Below are 16,930 nucleotides of genomic sequence, written 5' to 3' on the forward strand. Positions count from 1 at the left end.
CCGCGGCAGGGATGGGTTAAGGAGCAGCTCCCCAGCCACCGCACGCACCCGCTGCCGCTGCCTATAAATATCCCATCGGAAACACCGCACTCCCCAGGGACACGGCGCGGGCAGCGCTGCCGCAGCACCAGCCGCCGCCGCACGCCCCGGTGTGCCCCCCTGGCCCGCAGGCAGGGGAAGCCCCCCCCGGGCTGGGGACCCCCCCCCGGGCTGGGGACCCCCCCCATCACCCCCGGACCCTCCATCCTCTCTCCCCACGGGTCCCACAGCAGCACCCAAGAGCCCAGGCCGCAGCGGGGCTGGCAGGGTGCTGGGAGCCCCCGCACTGCTTGCAGGGGGCAGCTGGGGGGACTGGGGCGTCCTGCCGCAGCACTGTCCTGGGAGCGCGGCCCCCAGCTTAGTGCTGGGGGGGGCTGGGGGGGCCACGAGCCAGGGGGAGACAGGACAGAGCCCAGGGTGAGGGGCCCGGGGCCACAGACCCCGTTCCCAGCCTGTCCCCCCGTGGGGGGCTGCAGATGCGGCGCCTCGTCCCAGCCCGGCTGGGGGGGCAGAGCACCCCCAGGGACACACACAGCCCCGGCACCTCGGGCTCCCCCCCGGCTCAGCCTGCCTGCGCCGATGCTGCCCAGAGCCAGGCCAGAGACACGGAGCACAGGCAGGCAGCAGGCAGGCAGCAGGCAGGCAGCAGGCAGGCAGCAGGCAGGCAGGAGCCGGCCATGGACGCTGCCTGGGATCCCAGCAAGCCCCCAGGCAGGACCAGGAGCCCCGGCCCCGTCTGCTGGCACACGCCAGGCAGCAAGCGATGGGCCGGGTAATTAGCACAGCCCTAACGAGGACTTGGCAAGCGCCGCCAGAGCAGGGCTGCGGGGTGGCCCGTGCTCCCGGGAGGCAGTAGCCACATGCTGCCTGCGCCCTGCCAGCCCCACGTGCCGCGCGCGGGTCCGAAGTGCACCGGCACCAGGTGTGGCCGCCTCGCTGCCGCGGCTCCTGGCCCCACAGAGCCGCAGCCGGCCAACGGCAGGATGGGGCCAGGGCAGGGACCGGGGTCTCCCCCTGCCCCAGCTCAGCCCCCCAGAGCCCTCAGCAGCCGCCCTGGCCCCAGCCGGGGCCCCCGGCACCCTGTCTCCCAGAGGCCCGGCAGCAGCGGGGAGCCGAAGACGGCACAGCTCCACGTGGCGGCTGCTGGCAGAGCCGGCGCAGGGCCGGCAGCTGGGAACCAGCTTTGTTTACTCTGCGCGCCGGAACCGGGGCCGGGTGCTGAGAGCCAGAGACAGCTGCCACGAGAGCCAGGACACCTGGCGCAGGCACCAGCGGGGCCGCGGCGTGGGGCAGCCCCGGCACCGCCAACGCGGGGCTGCCGGCGCCATCCCCAGCCCAGGCACCGCGGGGCCCAGCACCCACCTGCCGGCAGAGTCACCCGGCGCAGGGGCCCCCGGGACCGGCAGCGCTGGAGCAGGGCAGGTGGTGCAGCACAGCCCCGGTGCCCGGCCTGGCCGGTGACCCCCACGTGCACCCTCGCCGGGACGGCAGCACCATGACGTCCGACGCAGGCTCAAGCCCCCCGGCCCCGGTAGCTTGCTCCAGGGCTGGTCACACCGCAGCACCCGCGCCCTGCCCAGCCGGGGGGCAGCCGTGGGGCAGCCGGGCCCACGGGACGGGGCCGGCTGAGCAGCTGCCGGCGGGTCAGGAGTCGGCCTGCGCCAGCGAAGCCGTGCAGCAGAGCACGGGCAGGGCAGGACGGGGGCTGCCCCCCGCTGCCCCCTCCCCTGCCCGGCACTCAGACCCTGCCGCCCTGAATCGCGGCCCCCGCCGCTCCCCGCATCCTTCCTCCCCACATCACCCCCCGCTGCCGGCCCCTGCAGCGGGTCGCAGCGCGCCGCTCCCACCCCACGGCCCCAGCCCCATGGCACGTGGCTTCCCGGCACCCCAACTGGTGGCCCCCGCCACCGTCACCCTGCTGGGAGCCGTCATGGCAGCTGGGGAGGGCTGCGGACCCCCGGCGGTGCCGGGGCTGGTGGTTCAGGACAGACCCCCAGCCCGGGGCCAGACGCGCTGCCCCGGCACTGCCCCTTGGCATGCAGGCAGGCATGCAGGCACCAGCCGCCGGTGCCAGGCTCCTGCCTGCACCAGCACCACGCGCCACCCACGACGCGGCCCGGCGCGGCTGATGGATGGGCACGGCGCGGCCGCCCGCCTCGGCGGGCCGTTAACTCAAGGGTCTGTCTGCCCGTGACGGACGGCCGCCTTCACCCCCGCGCAAATAACCGTCCATCTCCGCCGGCCGCGGCGGCGCGGGTCCCTACCGTCCTTGCGGTAGAAGCAGATCTCCACCTTGCGCTCCTCGGCGCCCAGCAGCGCCTGGGCGATCTGGGCGGCGGCGCCGCGCTGGGTGCGGGGCCCGTGGAGGAAGTCGCAGGTGCTGGGCTTCTGCATCACCTCCGCCCGCGAGTACCCGCACAGCTGGCAGAAGCCGTCGTTGCAGTAGATCACGGCGCAGTTCTCCACCCGGGCGTTGGCGATGATGAACTTGCGGCCTGGGGGAGAAGGGAGGGTCAGCCCCGTGCCCCCCCAGCCCGGCGTCCCGCCATCCGTCCGTCCGTCCGTCCATCTGGGCTCCCAGCGACCCAACGCGCCGCCCCGCTCGCTCCCCGGGGGACCCCACCAGGCGCCGGCATCACCGCCATCGCCGCAGGGACCCCGCCACCCCGGACCAGCCCTCCCCAAGGCGCGACGCTGCCGCGGCACCCCCGGCACGCGGCCTGTCCCCCGGCACGGTGACGTGCCATGACCCGGCCCCACGGGTGCCATCGCCCCCGCGCCGCTCCCCCGTCCCCGCCGGGGATGCTCGGGGCCTGACCCCAGAAAGGCGCCAGGGCCTCGCCGGCGTGGGGAAAAACAGCGTCTCCGTGCCAAAACCTGCTGCGTGCGCGAACCCCGCTGCCCGCGCCGCCCAGCGCGGCGGGTCGGGCGGCCGCAGGCCGGACGGGGTCCCCGTCCCCCCGCGCCACGGCCGCGGCTCCATCGCCGCCGGCGCTCGACCCCCTCGGGGGGCCGGGGGGGACCCCGCAGCGCCCCGGTACCCCCGGCCGGCGGGGCCAGGCGAGGCGGGGGCACCGCGCCCCGGGCCCCCCCGCAGCCCCCGCGCCCCCCGCCGCCCCCACTCACTCTGCCCCTCGAACTTGCGGATGATGGTGTCCAGGAAGGTGTTCTGGGGGGCGACGTGCCCCCGCCGCACCGGCATGCTGCCCGGCCCATGGGCAGCGCCGCCGCCGCGCCGCTCCGCCGGGCCCGGGGTCGGGGGGGCCCCGCGCCGCGGGGGGTCCCCGCCGCCCTTGAGCCAAGGACGGCGCCGGCGGGGCGGCTCCGGCGGGGGGGGGGCCCGGCCCGGCCCCGGGCGCGCAGGGGTTAAGGCGGGGCCCTCCCCCGCCCGGTGCGGGGAACCGGTGCGGGACCGGTGCGGCGCGGTGCCCCCCCTACCCGCTCGGGGCGCGCAGCATCGGCCTTATTTAGGCAAGGAGCGGCTGGGGGGGATGGAGCCCGGCCCCCGCCCGCCCGGCCCGGCTCGGCCCGGCCCGGCTCGGCGGCGCTGGGCTCGGCGCTGGGCTCGGCTCGGCGGGGCCCGGCCCGGCTCGGCTCGGCCCGGCTCGGCGGGGCGCGGGCGGCGGCGGCCGCTGCGTGTTGACAGCCGGGCCCGCGGGGCGGGGCGAGCGCGGCCGCAGCCAATGGGCGGGGGGCGGGGGGGCACCGGGGGGGGGGGTCCCCCCCCGCCACGCCCGGCCCGGGGGCGCCCAGCCCCCCCCGGGGTCCCCCGCCCCCCCCGGCCCTGCCCAGGGGCCCCCAACCCCGGGAACCCCCGGCCCCCCCTACCCCCGCCCCGGGACCCTCGGCACCCCCGGCTGCCTGCCCTGCCCTCCCACCCTGCCCGCCCTGCCCGCCCTGCCTGCCCTGCCTGCCTGCCCTGCCCTGCCCTGCCCGCCCTGCCTGCCTGCCCTGCCCTCTCCTCCCACCCTGCCCGCCCTGCCCGCCCTGCCTGCCTGCCTGCCGTCCCACCCTGCCTGCCCTGCCCTGCCTGCCCTGCCCGCCCTGCCTGCCCTGCCCGCCCTGCCCTCCCTGCCCTGCCCGCCCTGCCTGCCCTGCCCACCCTGCCTGCCCGCCCTGCCCGCCCTGCCTTGCCCTCCCACCCTGCCCTGCCCTGCCCGCCCTGCCTGCCCGCCCTGCCCTCCCCGCCCTGCCCACCCTGCCCTGCCCTGCCCGCCCTGCCTGCCCGCCCTGCCCTCCCCGCCCTCCCCGCCCTGCCCGCCCTGCCCTGCCCTGCCCTGCCCTGCCCTCCCTGCCCTGCCCGCCCTGCCTGCCCGCCCTGCCCGCCCTGCCTTGCCCTCCCACCCTGCCCGCCCTGCCTGCCCGCCCTGCCCTCCCCGCCCTCCCCGCCCTGCCCGCCCTGCCCTGCCCTGCCCTGCCCTGCCCTCCCTGCCCTGCCCGCCCTGCCTGCCCGCCCTGCCCGCCCTGCCTTGCCCTCCCACCCTGCCCGCCCTGCCTGCCCGCCCTGCCCGCCCTGCCTTGCCCTCCCACCCTGCCTGCCCTGCCTGCCTGCCCTGCCTGCCTGCCCTGCCCTGCCCTGCCCTGCCCGCCCTGCCTTGCCCTCCCACCCTGCCCGCCCTGCCTGCCCTGCCTGCCTGCCTGCCTGCCCTGCCCTCCCTCCCTGCCTGCCCTGCCCGCCCTGCCCTCCCACCCTGCCCGCCCTGCCCGCCCTGCCCTGCCTGCCTGCCTGCCCTGCCCTCCCTCCCTGCCTGCCCTGCCCGCCCTGCCCTCCCTCCCTGCCTGCCCTGCCCTGCCCTGCCCGCCCTGCCCTCCCTGCCCTGCCCGCCCTGCCCTCCCTCCCTGCCTGCCCTGCCCGCCCTGCCCTCCCACCCTGCCCTCCCTCCCTGCCTGCCCTGCCTGCCTGCCTGCCCTGCCCTCCCTCCCTGCCTGCCCTGCCCGCCCTGCCCTCCCACCCTGCCCGCCCTGCCCGCCCGAGGAGCACCCCAAGCCCTGCGCCCCCCGCCTCACCCCCCGCCTGCGCCCTCGGGGCCCCAGACCCGCAGCCCCTGCCCACAGCCCCCTGCCCCAGCCCCCCCGCTGCCTGCTGCTGCCTGCTGCTGCCTGCTGCTGCCTGCCCTGCCCACGGCAAGGCCACAAACCCAGACAGGTGGGACACCAAGACGCCAGGACACCGGGATGCTGGGACAGCAGGACACCAGGATGCTGGGACACCAGGGCACTGGGATGCTGGGATGCTGGGACACCGGGACAGCAGGACACAGGGATGCCAGGACAGCAGGACACGGGGACGCTGGGAGGGCAGGCTGCCGGGGCGCCAGGCAGAGCCCCCCCCAAGCACCAGCCGGGGGCCGCCCGCCCTTGGGGCCGCTTGCGGGGTCCCCGCGGGAGCTGCCCCGGGCTGCGGGGAACAGCCTCGGCGCGTCCCACCCCCCTCCTCAGCGGGGTCACGTGGGGTCATGCGGGTCATGCGGGGTCAAGGTCACCCTGGGGTCTGGGGGGTCTGGCCACAGCAGGGCCCCCCCAGCTGGGTCCCAGTTCTGATCCCAGTCCTGGGTGCCAGGTCCAGTCCCAGTCCCGGTGCTTCCCTGGTCCCAGTTCCGGTCCCAGTTCCAATCCCAGTCTGCTGCTGGGTGCCAGGTCCAGTCCCAGTCCTGGTGCTGCCCTAGTCCCAGTTCCAGTCCCAGTCTCGGTGCTGGGTGCCAGGTCTAGTCCCAGTCCCGGTGCTGCCCTGGTCCCGGTTCCAGTCCCAGTCTCGGTGCTGGGTGCCAGGTCCAGTCCCAGTCCTGGTGCTGCCCTGGTCCCAGTTCCAGTCCCAGTCTCGGTGCTGGGTGCCAGGTCCAGTCCCAGTCCCGGCGCTGCCCTGGTCCCAGCGCAGTTTTTGATCTCGGTGCTGGCCTGCTCCTGGTGCTGGTCCCAGTCCCAGCCCAGGCTTGAATCCCAGTCCCAGCCTGGTGCTGGTCCTGGCCCCCAGTCCCAGTGCTGGGTTTGGATGCTGGTCCCAGCTGGTCCCAGTTCTGATCCTGGTCCCAGTCCAGTTCTGATCCCAGTCCTAGTGCTGGTCCCAGTCCCAGTGCTGTCTCAGTTCCAGTGCTGGTCCCAGTCCAGTCCCAAACACAGTCCCAGCTGCAGTCCCAGTCTCAGTCCCAGTCCTGATGCTGAGCCCAGTGCTGGTCCCGTGCTGGTCCTGATCCCAATGCTGGGTCTCAGACCCAGTTCTGTTCCCAGTACCAGACCAGTTCCAGTTCACTCCCAGTCCTGGCCCCAGTTCCGGTCCCAGTCCTGGTCCGAGTGCTGGTCCCCACCACGATGCTGGTCCTGGTGCTGGTCCCAGTCCCAGTTCCAGCCCAGTCTAGTCCCAGTCCCAGTCCACTCCCAATCTCAGTCAAATCCCAGTCCCAGTCGTGATGCTGGACCTGGTGCTGGTCCCAGTCCCTGTCCCAGGCACAGTCCAGACCAGTCCAGTCCCAATCCAGTCCCAGTTCAGTCTCAGTCTCAGTCCAGTCCTACTCCAACCCAGTCCCAGTCCAGTCCCAGTCCAGCCCCAAACCAGTCCCGGCTCAGTGCCAGCCCAGTCCCGGTCCAATCTTAGTTCAGTCCAAATCCAGTCCAGTCCCAGTCCCAATCCAGTCCTAGACCAGTCCCAGTCCAGTCCCAGTCCCAGTCCAAGCCCAGTCCAGTCCCAGTTCAGTCCCTGCCCAAAGTCCCAGTCTCAGTTCGACTCCGATGTCAGTCCCAGTCCAGTCCAATCCCAGTCCCAGTAACAGTACAGTCCCAGTTCCAGTCCCACTCCAGTCCCAGTCCCTGTAACAGTCCAGTCCAGTCCCAGTCCCACTCCAGTCTCAGTCCCAGTGCAGTGCCAGCCCAGTCCCACTCCCAGTCAGTCCCAGTCCTATCCCCAGTCCAGAACCAGCCCCATTCCAGTCCCAATCCAGTCCAATCACAGTGCAGTCCCAGTCCAGTCTCAGTCACAGTCCCTGTCACAGTCCAGACCAGTCCAGACCACTCCAGTCCAGTCCCAATCCAGTCCCAGTTCAGTCACAACCAAGTCCCAGTCCCAGTCCAGTCTTATTCCTAGTCCAAGTCCCAGTCCCACTCCAGTCCCAGTCCCTGTCCCAGTCCCAGTATCATTCCAGTCCAGTCCCAGTCCCAGTCCCAGTCCCATTCCATTCCAGTGCCAGTCCAGTCGCACTCCAGTCCAGTCCCAGTCCCCATTCCAGTTGCAGTCCAGTCACAGTCGCAGCCCCAGTTTGGACCAGTCCAGTCCCGATCCAAGTCCCATTCCCACTCCCAGTTCTATTCCAGTCACAATCCCAGCCCGAGTCCCACTCCAGTCCCTGTCCCATTCCCAGTTGAGGTCCCAGTTCCAGTTCAGTTCCAGTCCCAGTTCCGGTCCTTGTCCAGTCCCAGTCTCCATTCCAGTCCCACTCCAATCCCAGTCCCATTCCAATCCCAGTCCCAGTCCTCATTCCAGTCCCAGTTCCAGTTCCAGTCCCAGTCCCAGTCCCATTCCAATCCCAGTCCTTGTTCCAGTCCAATCCAAGTCCCAGTTCCAGTCCCAGTCCCACTCCAATCCAAGTCCCAGTTCCAGTCCCAGTCCCACTCCAATCCTAGTCCCAAACCCAGTCCCCGGTCCCAGTCCAGTCCCTGGCCCCAGTCCCAGTCCCTGTCTCAGTCCAGTCCTGGTCCCACTGCAGTCCAGGTCCCTGTCCCAGTTCCAGCCCCCGTCCCAATCCCATTACTACTCAAAGTCTCCATCCCAGTCCCAGTCCCCATCCCAGTCCCACTCACAGTCCAGTCCCAGTCCTCATTCCAGTCCCGTATCAGTCCATTCGGAGTCCCAGTTCCCATCCCAGTCTGTCTCAGTCCACTCCCAGTCCCAATCCAGTCCCAATCCCAGTCCCAATCCCACTCCCACTGCAGCTCAGTCCCAGTCCCAGTCCAGTCCAGTCCAGCCCCAATCCAATCCCCGTTCAGTGCCAGCCCAGTCTCAGTCCCAGTCCCAATCCAACTCAAGTCCCAGTCCCGCTCCAGTCCCAGTCCCAGTCCCAGTCCCACTCCAGTCCCAGTCCCAGTTCCAGTTCCAGTTCCAGTCCCAGTCCCAGTTCCAGTTCCAGTTCCAGTTCCAGTCCCAGTCCCAGTCCCAGTCCCACTCCAGTTCCAGTTCCAGTCCCAGTCCCAGTCCCAGTCCCACTCCAGTTCCAGTCCCAGTCCCAGTCCCAGTCCCAGTCCCAGTCCCGCTCCAGTCCCAGTCCCACTCCGCCCCCCCGGGCTCTGTCCCAGGTGCTGAAACTGGCGCCGGCCCCACCCGGACCCGACCCGCACCGACCGCACCGCCCGGCCCAGCCCAGCCCAGCCCGGCCCAGCCAAGCTCGGCCCAGCCCGGCCCAGCCCAGCCCAGCCCGGCCCAGCTCAGCCCGGCCCAGCCCAGCCCGGCCCAGCCCAGCCAAGCTCGGCCCAGCCCGGCCCAGCCCAGCCAAGCTTGGCCCAGCCCAGCCCGGCCCAGCCCGGCCCAGCCCAGCCGGGCCCAGCTGAGCCGAGCCGAGCCGTGCCACGCCCCGGGCGGCTGCCGGCGAGTCCAGCGGCTGCCCCACGGGGGACACGGGTGGGGGGCCGTGGGGCGGGGGGGGCTGGGGGGGCCGTGGGGAGGGGGGGCCGTGGGGCAGGGGGGGCTGTGGGGCAGGACGAACCCTGAGCCCCCCCCCCAGCCCCAGGGCCGAGTCCCGCCCCCCAGGGAAGAGCAGCCAATCGGATGGGCGCTCTGCAGTGACGGACAGGCCTGCCCCGCCCCGGCGAGGCAGGAGGGGGCTGGGGGGCGCGGAGCCGCCGGGGGGGGGAGGGGGGCAGCGTGGGACCCCCGCCCCGGGGGGAGACCGGGACCCCACCCCGCGCTGGGGGGCCGCCGCCGCTCCCCCCGCCTCTGCCCCCCGGGGCTCCCCCCCGCTGCTCCGCCCCCCGGGGCCGCCCCCCGGGGCCGCCCCCCGGGCCCCCCGCCCCGCTCCCCCCGGCGCAGGAAGGAGCCGCCGCGGCCGCGGCCGGGCGCGGTTTCCCGTCGGCTGCGGGGGCCGCGGGCCGGCCCCCCCCCCCCCCCCCCGCGAAGGGGCGCCGGACCCCCCCGGCCAGCGCCCGGGGACCCGCGCCCACCCCCGGGGCATCCCGGGACCCCCCCGGGACCCCCCGCCGCTCTGGGGCCGCCCTGGGACCCCCCAGCCCTGCCCACAGCTCGGGTGCCCCCCCCGCCGCCCCGTCTCCCCAGGGTGCCCCCAGCCTCCCCTCGGGGGGTCCCGGGGCGCAGCCCCCCGCGGGGGGCCCGGCCGGGGGCTGTCCGCCCCACAGCCCATGGGTGGGGGGCCCCGGGACCACCGCAGGGCACCCCACCTCCTGGCGCAACCGCGGGACCCCCGCAGCGGGCACGCGGCCCCGGGACCCCCCGCGGGGACCCGCGCCCACCGGGGGGCTACGGGGGTGGGGGGCAGCGGGCCCCAGCGGGGCAGGGGGTGGCAGACCCCAACCCATGGCCCTTCGCCCCCCCAATGCCACCGCGCCACGGGGCTGGGGGCCTGGGGGAGCGGCCCCTCCGTGGGGCCGTGGCCGGGGGAGGGCGGGGGGTCCCGTGGCTGTGCCAGGGTCCCGTGGCCATGCTGGGGGTCCCGTGGCCGTGCTGGGGGGCCTGTGGCTGTGCCAGGGTCCCATGGCCGTGCTGGGGGTCCCATGGCCGTGCTGGGGGTCCCGTGGTTGTGGCAGGGGTCCCGTGGCCGTGCTGGGGGTCCTGTGGTTGTGCCAGGGTCCCATGGCCATGCTGGGGGTCCCATGGTTGTGGCGGGGGTCCTGTGGCCGTGCTGGGGGTCCCATGGCTGTGCTGGGGGTCCATAGCCATGCTGGGGGTCCTGTGGTTGTGGTGGGGGTCCTGTGGCCATGCTGAGGGTCCCGTGGCTGTCCCGGGGGTCCCATGGCCGTGCTGGGGGTCCCGTGGCTGTGCTGGGGGTCCATAGCCATGCTGGGGGTCCCATGGCCGTGCTGGGGGTCCTGTGGTTGTGGCAAGGGTCCTGTGGCCGTGCTGGGGGTCCCGTGGCTGTGCTAGGGGTCCCATGGCCGTGCTCCGGGTCCATAGCCATGCTGGGGGTCCTGTGGCCGTGCTGGGGGTCCCGTGGCTGTGCCAGGGTCCCGTGGCCATGCTGGGGGTGCATGGCCATGCTGGGGGTCCTGCACGCGCCGCCCCCCAGCACTGCCTCCACCATGTGCCCCTGGCCGTGTGCCGGGGCGCAGGGAGGGCCGAGCGGGGCCGAAGCCCCCAGCCCAGCCCCACGGCGGGGTCCCCGGCGCGGCCCGGGCTGCGTCCCGGCGGGCGGCGTCGCGGTGGTGGGCGCCCATTGTGCGCGGGGCGGAGGCCTGCGCGGCCGAGGTCACCACTTCCCCGCCGCGGCCGGAGGAAGCGGCCGCTCCCGGCACCGGCGGCTCAGTGGCGGCACGATGGGCAACCTGCCGGCCGTGCTGCCTGGCGCTGCCCGCTCCTGCGGCCTCGGCCTCTGCTCCCGGCAGCTCAGCGCCGCGCCCGAGGAGAGCACCAGCACCGAGCGGGGCAGGTGGGTGCGCGGGGCAAACGGGACGGACGGGGCGGGATGGACGGACGGGGCGGACAGGACACCGACACCCACCGTGCCGCGGCACACCAGGGCTGCCGGCCCCCCTGCCTCGACGGGGACCCCTCGCTCGGTCCCCTCCTGCCGTGGCTCACGGGGACGTCACCACGTGGCCGGAGCCCACCGGAGACACGTCCCCACCGCAGATGCGTCCCCACCGGGGCGGCGCACGCGGCTCGCCGGGGCAGGACGCGGCGCAGCCACGGGAGCCCGTCGGCAGCAGAGCCCTGCGCCCACCTGCCCGCGGTGCCCCGTGGCACCGTGCCGGCGTCCCCTGCCCCACGGCGTGCCCCAGCAGCCCCGCTGCGGCACCGCCAGACCCCGGCAGCCCACGGGACGCCTCGGGACCTGCTGGGGTGGACGGGACGTATGGGGACGTATGGGGACGTATGGGGACGCATGGGGAGGGGGCGCGCGGGGTCGAGCGGGGATGGGAGGTGCGGGGACACCCTGGCCGGAGGGGACGGGGACGAGGACGGGACCGGAGGTCGGTTCACCCCCTCGGTGGCCGGGAGCCCGCTCTGACTCATGGCCATTGTTCGCGCTCGCGTAGGCACCAGGCCCGGGAACGCCCCGTGCCCCCACAGCCCAGCCCCACAGCTCAGCCCCACGGAGCTGAGCCGGGGCCCGGGGCCACCACAGCAGCACCGGGGGGCAGGGGAGGCCCCCCGTCACCCCCACGGCCCCAGCACAGCCCCCCAGCACCCTCCACAACCCACCTCCGCTGCTCCCAGTGTCCCCCAGTGCCCCCCAGTGCCTCCCATCTGGGGGTCTCTGTCCCCACGGGCGGGTCCCAGCACCCCGGGGCGCCGGAGGCCGCGAGGGTCCCGGTGTCGGAGCCGCTGGAGCAAGGGTGGGGGGGTGCCCCCCAGGACCCCCAGCTCTGCTCCACGCATGGGGCAGGCCGGGGGCTGCCAAGGGCCCCCCCAGGCCTGGGCAGGGCTCAGGGCCGTGTCCCCCCCAGCTCGGCGCCCATCCGCCCCGCGGAGCCCCCCCGCTTCGCCCGGCTGAAGAACTGGGAGACGGGGAGCATCGGCTACGACACGCTCTGCGCCCAGGCCCTGCAGGTGGGGAGGGGGCACGGGGTGGGGGTGCGGGATGGGGGGCACGGGGTGGGGGTGCAGGATGGGGGGCATGGGGCTGGGGGTGCAGGATAGGGGGTGTGGGGCTGGGGGTGCAGGGCTGGGGGACACAGGATGGGGGGGGTGTGGGGATGGAGATGTGGGGCTGAGGGGCGCAGGGCTGGGGGTGCGGGACTGGGCTGGGGTACATGGGGATGGATTGGGGATGCAGGGCTGGGGGGCACAGGGCTGGGGGGTGCAGGACTGGGGGTGCGGGGCTGGGCTTGGGTACATGGGGACGGAGGCGATGGGGAGGGGCGTGGGATGTGAGGCTGGGGGGCACAGGGCTGGGGGTGCGGGGCTGGGGGTGCGGGACTGGGCTGGGGTACATGGGGATGGATTGGGGATGCAGGGCTGGGGGGCACAGGGCTGGGGGGTGCAGGACTGGGGGTGCGGGGCTGGGCTTGGGTACATGGGGATGCATTGGGGATGTGGGGCTGGGGTTGTGGGGCCGGGGGGGTGCAGGGATGCGGGGTGCAGGGGGATGCGGGGCTGGGCCCGGGGCAAGGACCCCCGGGTGACCCCCCCGGCCCCAGGAGCTGCCCTGCTCGGGGCAGCGCTGCCTGGGCTCGCTGGTGCTGCCGCGGCCGCTGCCGGCGCCGGTCCCCGAGGGCTCCCGTCCCCCCGAGGAGCTGCTGGGCCTGGCCCGGGACTTCATCACCCAGTACTACCTGTCCCTGCGGCGGTGAGCGGGGGGCCACGGCACCCCACTGCCCCAGCCCTGCCCCAGGGCACCCCACAGCACCCTGCTGCCCCACAGCACCCCACAGCCCAGCCCTGCCCCAGGGCACCCCACTGCCCCAGCCCTGCCCCAGGGCGCCCCACAGCACCCTGCTGCCCCACAGCACCCCACAGCCCAGCCCTGCCCCAGGGCACCCCATGGGCCCAGCCCTGCCCAAGTTACCCCAAATCCTCAGCCCTGCCCTAAAGCGCCCCTAAGCCCCAGCCCCAGCCCTGCCTGGGGGCACCCCACTGCTCCAGCCCTGCCCCAAAGCACCCCAAAGCCCCAGCCCCAGCTGTGCCCTGAGCTCCCCACAGCCCCATCTCCACCCCAGGGCACCCCACAGCCCCAGCCCTGGCCAAGACAGATACCCCAAAGCCCCATCCCTGCCCCAAAGCACCCCGTACCCCCATCCCTTCCCCAGGGCACCCCATGTCCCCATCCCTGCCCCAAAGCACCCCGTACCCCCATCCCTTCCCCAGGGCACCCCATGTCCCCATCCCTGCCCCAAAGCACCCCGTACCCCCATCCCTTCCCCAGGGCACCCCATGTCCCCATCCCTGCCCCAAAGCACCCCGTACCCCCATCCCTTCCCCAGGGCACCCCATGTCCCCATCCCGGCTCCAGGGCACCCTGTGTCCCCATCCCTTCCCCAGGGCACCCCGTGTCCCCATCCCGGCCCCAGGGCATCCCACAGTCCCATTGCTGCCCAAGGCACCCCACATCCCCATCCCTGCCCCAAAGCACCCCGTACCCCCATCCCTGCCCCAGGGCATCCCATGTCCCCATCCCAGCTCCAGGGCACCCCACATCCCCATCCCCACCCGGGGCACCCCACGGTCCCATCCCCACCCGGGGCACCCCACGGTCCCATCCCAGCCCCAGGGCACCCCACAGCGGTGCAGGGGGCCTCAGGGGGGGCTGAGGCGCGGGGGCATCCGCAGGGAGAACTCCCCGGCGCACGCCCAGCGGCTGCGGGAGGTGGAGGCCGCCATCGAGGCCACCGGCACCTACCAGCTGCTGGAGCCCGAGCTCGTCTTCGGGGCCAAGCAGGCCTGGCGCAACGCCGCGCGCTGCGTGGGCCGCATCCAGTGGAACAAGCTGCAGGTGAGGGCGGGGGGCACCCCACCCCGCCGGCAGGGACCCCCGCCCCACGCCTGCCCCACGCCTGCCCCACGGCCGGGGGTCGCCCTGGGGCGGGTGCTCCGTGGGGCGGCCGGGGGGCAGCAGGACATCCCCCCGTCCCCCCCTGACCCCATCCCGCAGGTGTTCGACGCCCGGGACTGCGCCAACGTGGGGGAGATGTTCAGCTTCCTCTGCACCCACATCCAGTACGCCACCAACCGCGGCAACATTCGGTGAGAGCCCTGCCCGGCTGCTGGCTGGGCCCCCGGACCCGCGGCGGGACCCCGGTGTCGGTGACATCCCGCCACGGCCCCCCCAGGTCGGCCATCACCATCTTCCCCCAGCGGACGCCGGGTCGGGGTGATTTCCGCATCTGGAACACGCAGCTGATCCGCTACGCCGGGTACCGGCAGCCCGACGGCTCCGTGCTGGGGGACCCAGCCAACGTCGAGATCACCGAGGTGGGGAGACCCCCCCCGCGCCCCGGGACCCCCGTCCCCCCCGGCGCCGCCCCCGCCCTGACGCTGCCGCCCCCCAGCTCTGTGTCCACCACGGCTGGAGCCCCGGCGGCGGCCGCTTCGACGTGCTGCCGCTGCTGCTGCAGGGCCCCGAGGAGCCCCCCGAGCTCTTCCCCCTGCCGCCGGAGCTGGTCCTCGAGGTGCCCCTCCAGCACCCCACGTGAGTGGGGCTGTGCCCCCCGCGGGCCCTGCCTGCCCCCCAAGGGACCCGGGCCCTGCCGGCCGCGGGGCTGGGGTCCCACGCGCTCGCCCCCGGGGAGGGGATGGGAGCGGGGTGGGAGCGAGGCCGGGACGGAGGCTGGGGACCCACGCCGGGGAGCTGGCGGGGGGCTGGCGGGGGTCCCCGGCTGGAGCCCGTCCCCCCGCGCAGGCTGGAGTGGTTCGGGGAGCTGGGGCTGCGGTGGTACGCGCTGCCGGCCGTCTCCAACATGCTGCTGGAGATCGGGGGGCTGGAGTTCCCGGCGGCCCCCTTCAACGGCTGGTACATGAGCAGCGAGATCGGCACCAGGAACCTCTGCGACAGCCAGCGCTACAACCTGCTGCCGGTGAGCCCCGCGGCGGGGGGCGGCCGCCCCGCGCCCCCCGCCCGGCCCCCCGCGCCCCGGGGCAGCTGGGCTGAGCCCCACCGTGCCGCCGGCAGGAGGTGGCCCTGCGCATGGGGCTGGACACACGGACGACCTCGTCCCTCTGGAAGGACAAGGCGGCGGTGGAGGTGAACGTCGCCGTGCTGCACAGCTACCAGGTGGGACGCGTGGCCAGGGGGGTGCCGGCACCGCCACGCCGCGGGGACCCCGACACCGCCACACCGCCCCCAGCCCTGCCAGCCCGCCATCCCCGCAGGTGGCCAAGGTGACGATCGTGGACCACCACGCGGCCACCGAGTCCTTCGTGAAGCACATGGAGAACGAGCTGCGGACGCGGGGCGGGTGCCCGGCCGACTGGGTCTGGATCGTGCCCCCCATCTCGGGCAGCCTCACCCCCGTCTTCCACCAGGAGATGGTCAACTACCAGCTCTGCCCCACTTTCCGCTACCAGGTGGGCCCGGCCCCACCGCCCCACGGCCCCCCAGCCCCCCAGCCCCACGGCTGACCCCCTGCCTGCCCCACAGCCCGACGCCTGGAAGGTCTACGTCTCCAAAGGCACCACCGTCACCAGGCGAAAGACCTTCAAGGAGGTGGCCAAGTAGGTGCCCACCCTTGGGAGGGGGTCTCTGGTGGGGGATCTCCCTGCCCGTGGGTCCCCAAGCCGGGGCCGGCCGCTGATCCGGTGATCCCGCGTTCCCCAGCGCGGTGAAGATCTCGGCCAAGCTGATGGGACACATGATGGCGCGGCGGGTGAAGGCCACCATCCTCTACGCCACCGAGACCGGCAAATCCCGGACCTACGCCTGGAACCTCTGCCAGCTCTTCCGACGCGCCTTCGACCCCAAGGTGGGCAGGGCCTGGGGTGCAATGGGGGCCTCCCCCCCCCCCAAACCCCCCCCCACGGGGCCTTCGGCCCCGTGGGGGGGGGTTTGGGGGGGGGGAGGCCCCGGTTGCATCCCCCTGCCCGCATCCCAACCCCGTGTACCCCACCACGTAGGTGCTGTGCATGGATGAGTACGACGTGGTGTCCCTGGAGCACGAGACCCTGGTGCTGGTGGTGACCAGCACCTTCGGCAACGGGGACCCCCCCGAATGCGCGGAGGTGAGGGGCCGCCGGGATGGGGGGAAGAGGGGAACGGGGACGGGGAAGGTGACGTGCTGTCCCCGACAGAGCTTCTCCAAGGCGCTGATGGAGATGACTTCGCCCTACACCAGCGCCGCCCAGGCTGAGCCGCCCATGTGAGCGTCCCAGGGAGGCCGGGGGTGCCCGGCTCGGGGCTGGGGTGGGGAAGAGCCCCCCCTGCCCTCCTCACCCTGCCCTCCGTCCCGCACAGGAGCTACAAGCTGCGGTTCAACAGCGTCTCGCAGTCGGACCAGCTCGTCGCCTCCTGGAAGAAGAAACGGCGGCAGCTGAGCAACACCGACAGCGCCGGCACGCTGGGCGCCCTGCGGTACCGCCGCCGCGGCCACGGGGACAGGGATGGGGTCCTCTGCCTGGCCTGAGCACGGCGTCGGGCTGGGGCTTGGGGTGCCGCGTCCAGGGGGTCCGCACGGTGCCGGGCAGGTCTGTGGCCGGCTGCTGGCCGGGGAGGGGGCAGAGCCCGCGGTGGGCACCGGCCCTGGCACCGGCAGCTCTGGCCCCGTCCGTCCCAAGGGGGTGGGAGCTGCCCCTGGGGGTCCCCAAGCCCGAACCCCACTTAGCCCTGACCACCCCCTGCTCCCGCAGCCCCCACCCCCAGCCCTGGGAGCCCCCCACCTCCAGCCCTCGCCGCCCCCGGCCCCGGGTGCCCCCGGCCGCAGCGCAGGGTCCGACCTCCGTGCGGGGGGGTCCCGGCTGACGGCGCTCAGCCCGCTCCCCCCGCGGCGGCAGGTTCTCGGTGTTCGGGCTGGGCTCGCGGGCGTACCCCCACTTCTGCGCCTTCGCCCGGGCGGTGGACACGCGGCTGGAGGAGCTGGGCGGCGAGCGGGTGCTGCCCATGGGCGAGGGCGACGAGCTCTGCGCCCAGGAGGAGTCCTTCCGCACGTGGGCCCGCCTCGTCTTCCAGGTCAGCGGGGGGCACCGGGGGGGGGTGGCACCCACCGGCCCCCCTCGGCACCCACCGGCCCCCCGCCGTGTCCTCAGGCCGCCTGCGAGACCTTCTGCGTGGGGGACGGGGCGGGGGGGGCCGAGGAGCTCTTCGCCCCC

General features: G+C 74.4%; 2 protein-coding genes across 2 annotated transcripts in view; one reads left to right on the plus strand and one right to left on the minus strand.

Moving 5' to 3' along the window:
- The window catches only part of KCNH2 (potassium voltage-gated channel subfamily H member 2), a gene marked incomplete at both ends in the record, with an annotated part of 29,063 nt that extends 25,822 nt beyond the window's left edge, over positions 1 to 3,241 (minus strand). The window contains 2 exons of the mRNA XM_082306000.1: positions 2,304 to 2,534; positions 3,166 to 3,241. Of these exons, the coding sequence (XP_082162126.1) occupies positions 2,304 to 2,534; positions 3,166 to 3,241 (307 nt within the window). The remainder of the gene's footprint in view (positions 1 to 2,303; positions 2,535 to 3,165) is intronic.
- Positions 3,242 to 10,493: 7,252 nt separating this feature from the next.
- NOS3 (nitric oxide synthase 3) overlaps positions 10,494 to 16,930 on the plus strand; it is a 14,094-nt gene continuing 7,657 nt past the window's right edge. Inside the window, 17 exon segments of the mRNA XM_082303778.1 lie at positions 10,494 to 10,619; positions 11,641 to 11,743; positions 12,334 to 12,482; positions 13,463 to 13,625; positions 13,785 to 13,876; positions 13,963 to 14,104; positions 14,182 to 14,321; positions 14,532 to 14,706; positions 14,802 to 14,903; positions 15,002 to 15,196; positions 15,270 to 15,343; positions 15,447 to 15,591; positions 15,743 to 15,847; positions 15,917 to 15,984; positions 16,080 to 16,196; positions 16,616 to 16,790; positions 16,868 to 16,927. Of these exon segments, the coding sequence (XP_082159904.1) occupies positions 10,507 to 10,619; positions 11,641 to 11,743; positions 12,334 to 12,482; positions 13,463 to 13,625; positions 13,785 to 13,876; positions 13,963 to 14,104; positions 14,182 to 14,321; positions 14,532 to 14,706; positions 14,802 to 14,903; positions 15,002 to 15,196; positions 15,270 to 15,343; positions 15,447 to 15,591; positions 15,743 to 15,847; positions 15,917 to 15,984; positions 16,080 to 16,196; positions 16,616 to 16,790; positions 16,868 to 16,927 (2,118 nt within the window). The 5' untranslated portion in view covers positions 10,494 to 10,506.

The sequence above is a fragment of the Platalea leucorodia genome, assembly GCF_965183815.1.
Source record: "Platalea leucorodia genome assembly, chromosome: 1".
Taxonomy (NCBI): domain Eukaryota; kingdom Metazoa; phylum Chordata; class Aves; order Pelecaniformes; family Threskiornithidae; genus Platalea; species Platalea leucorodia.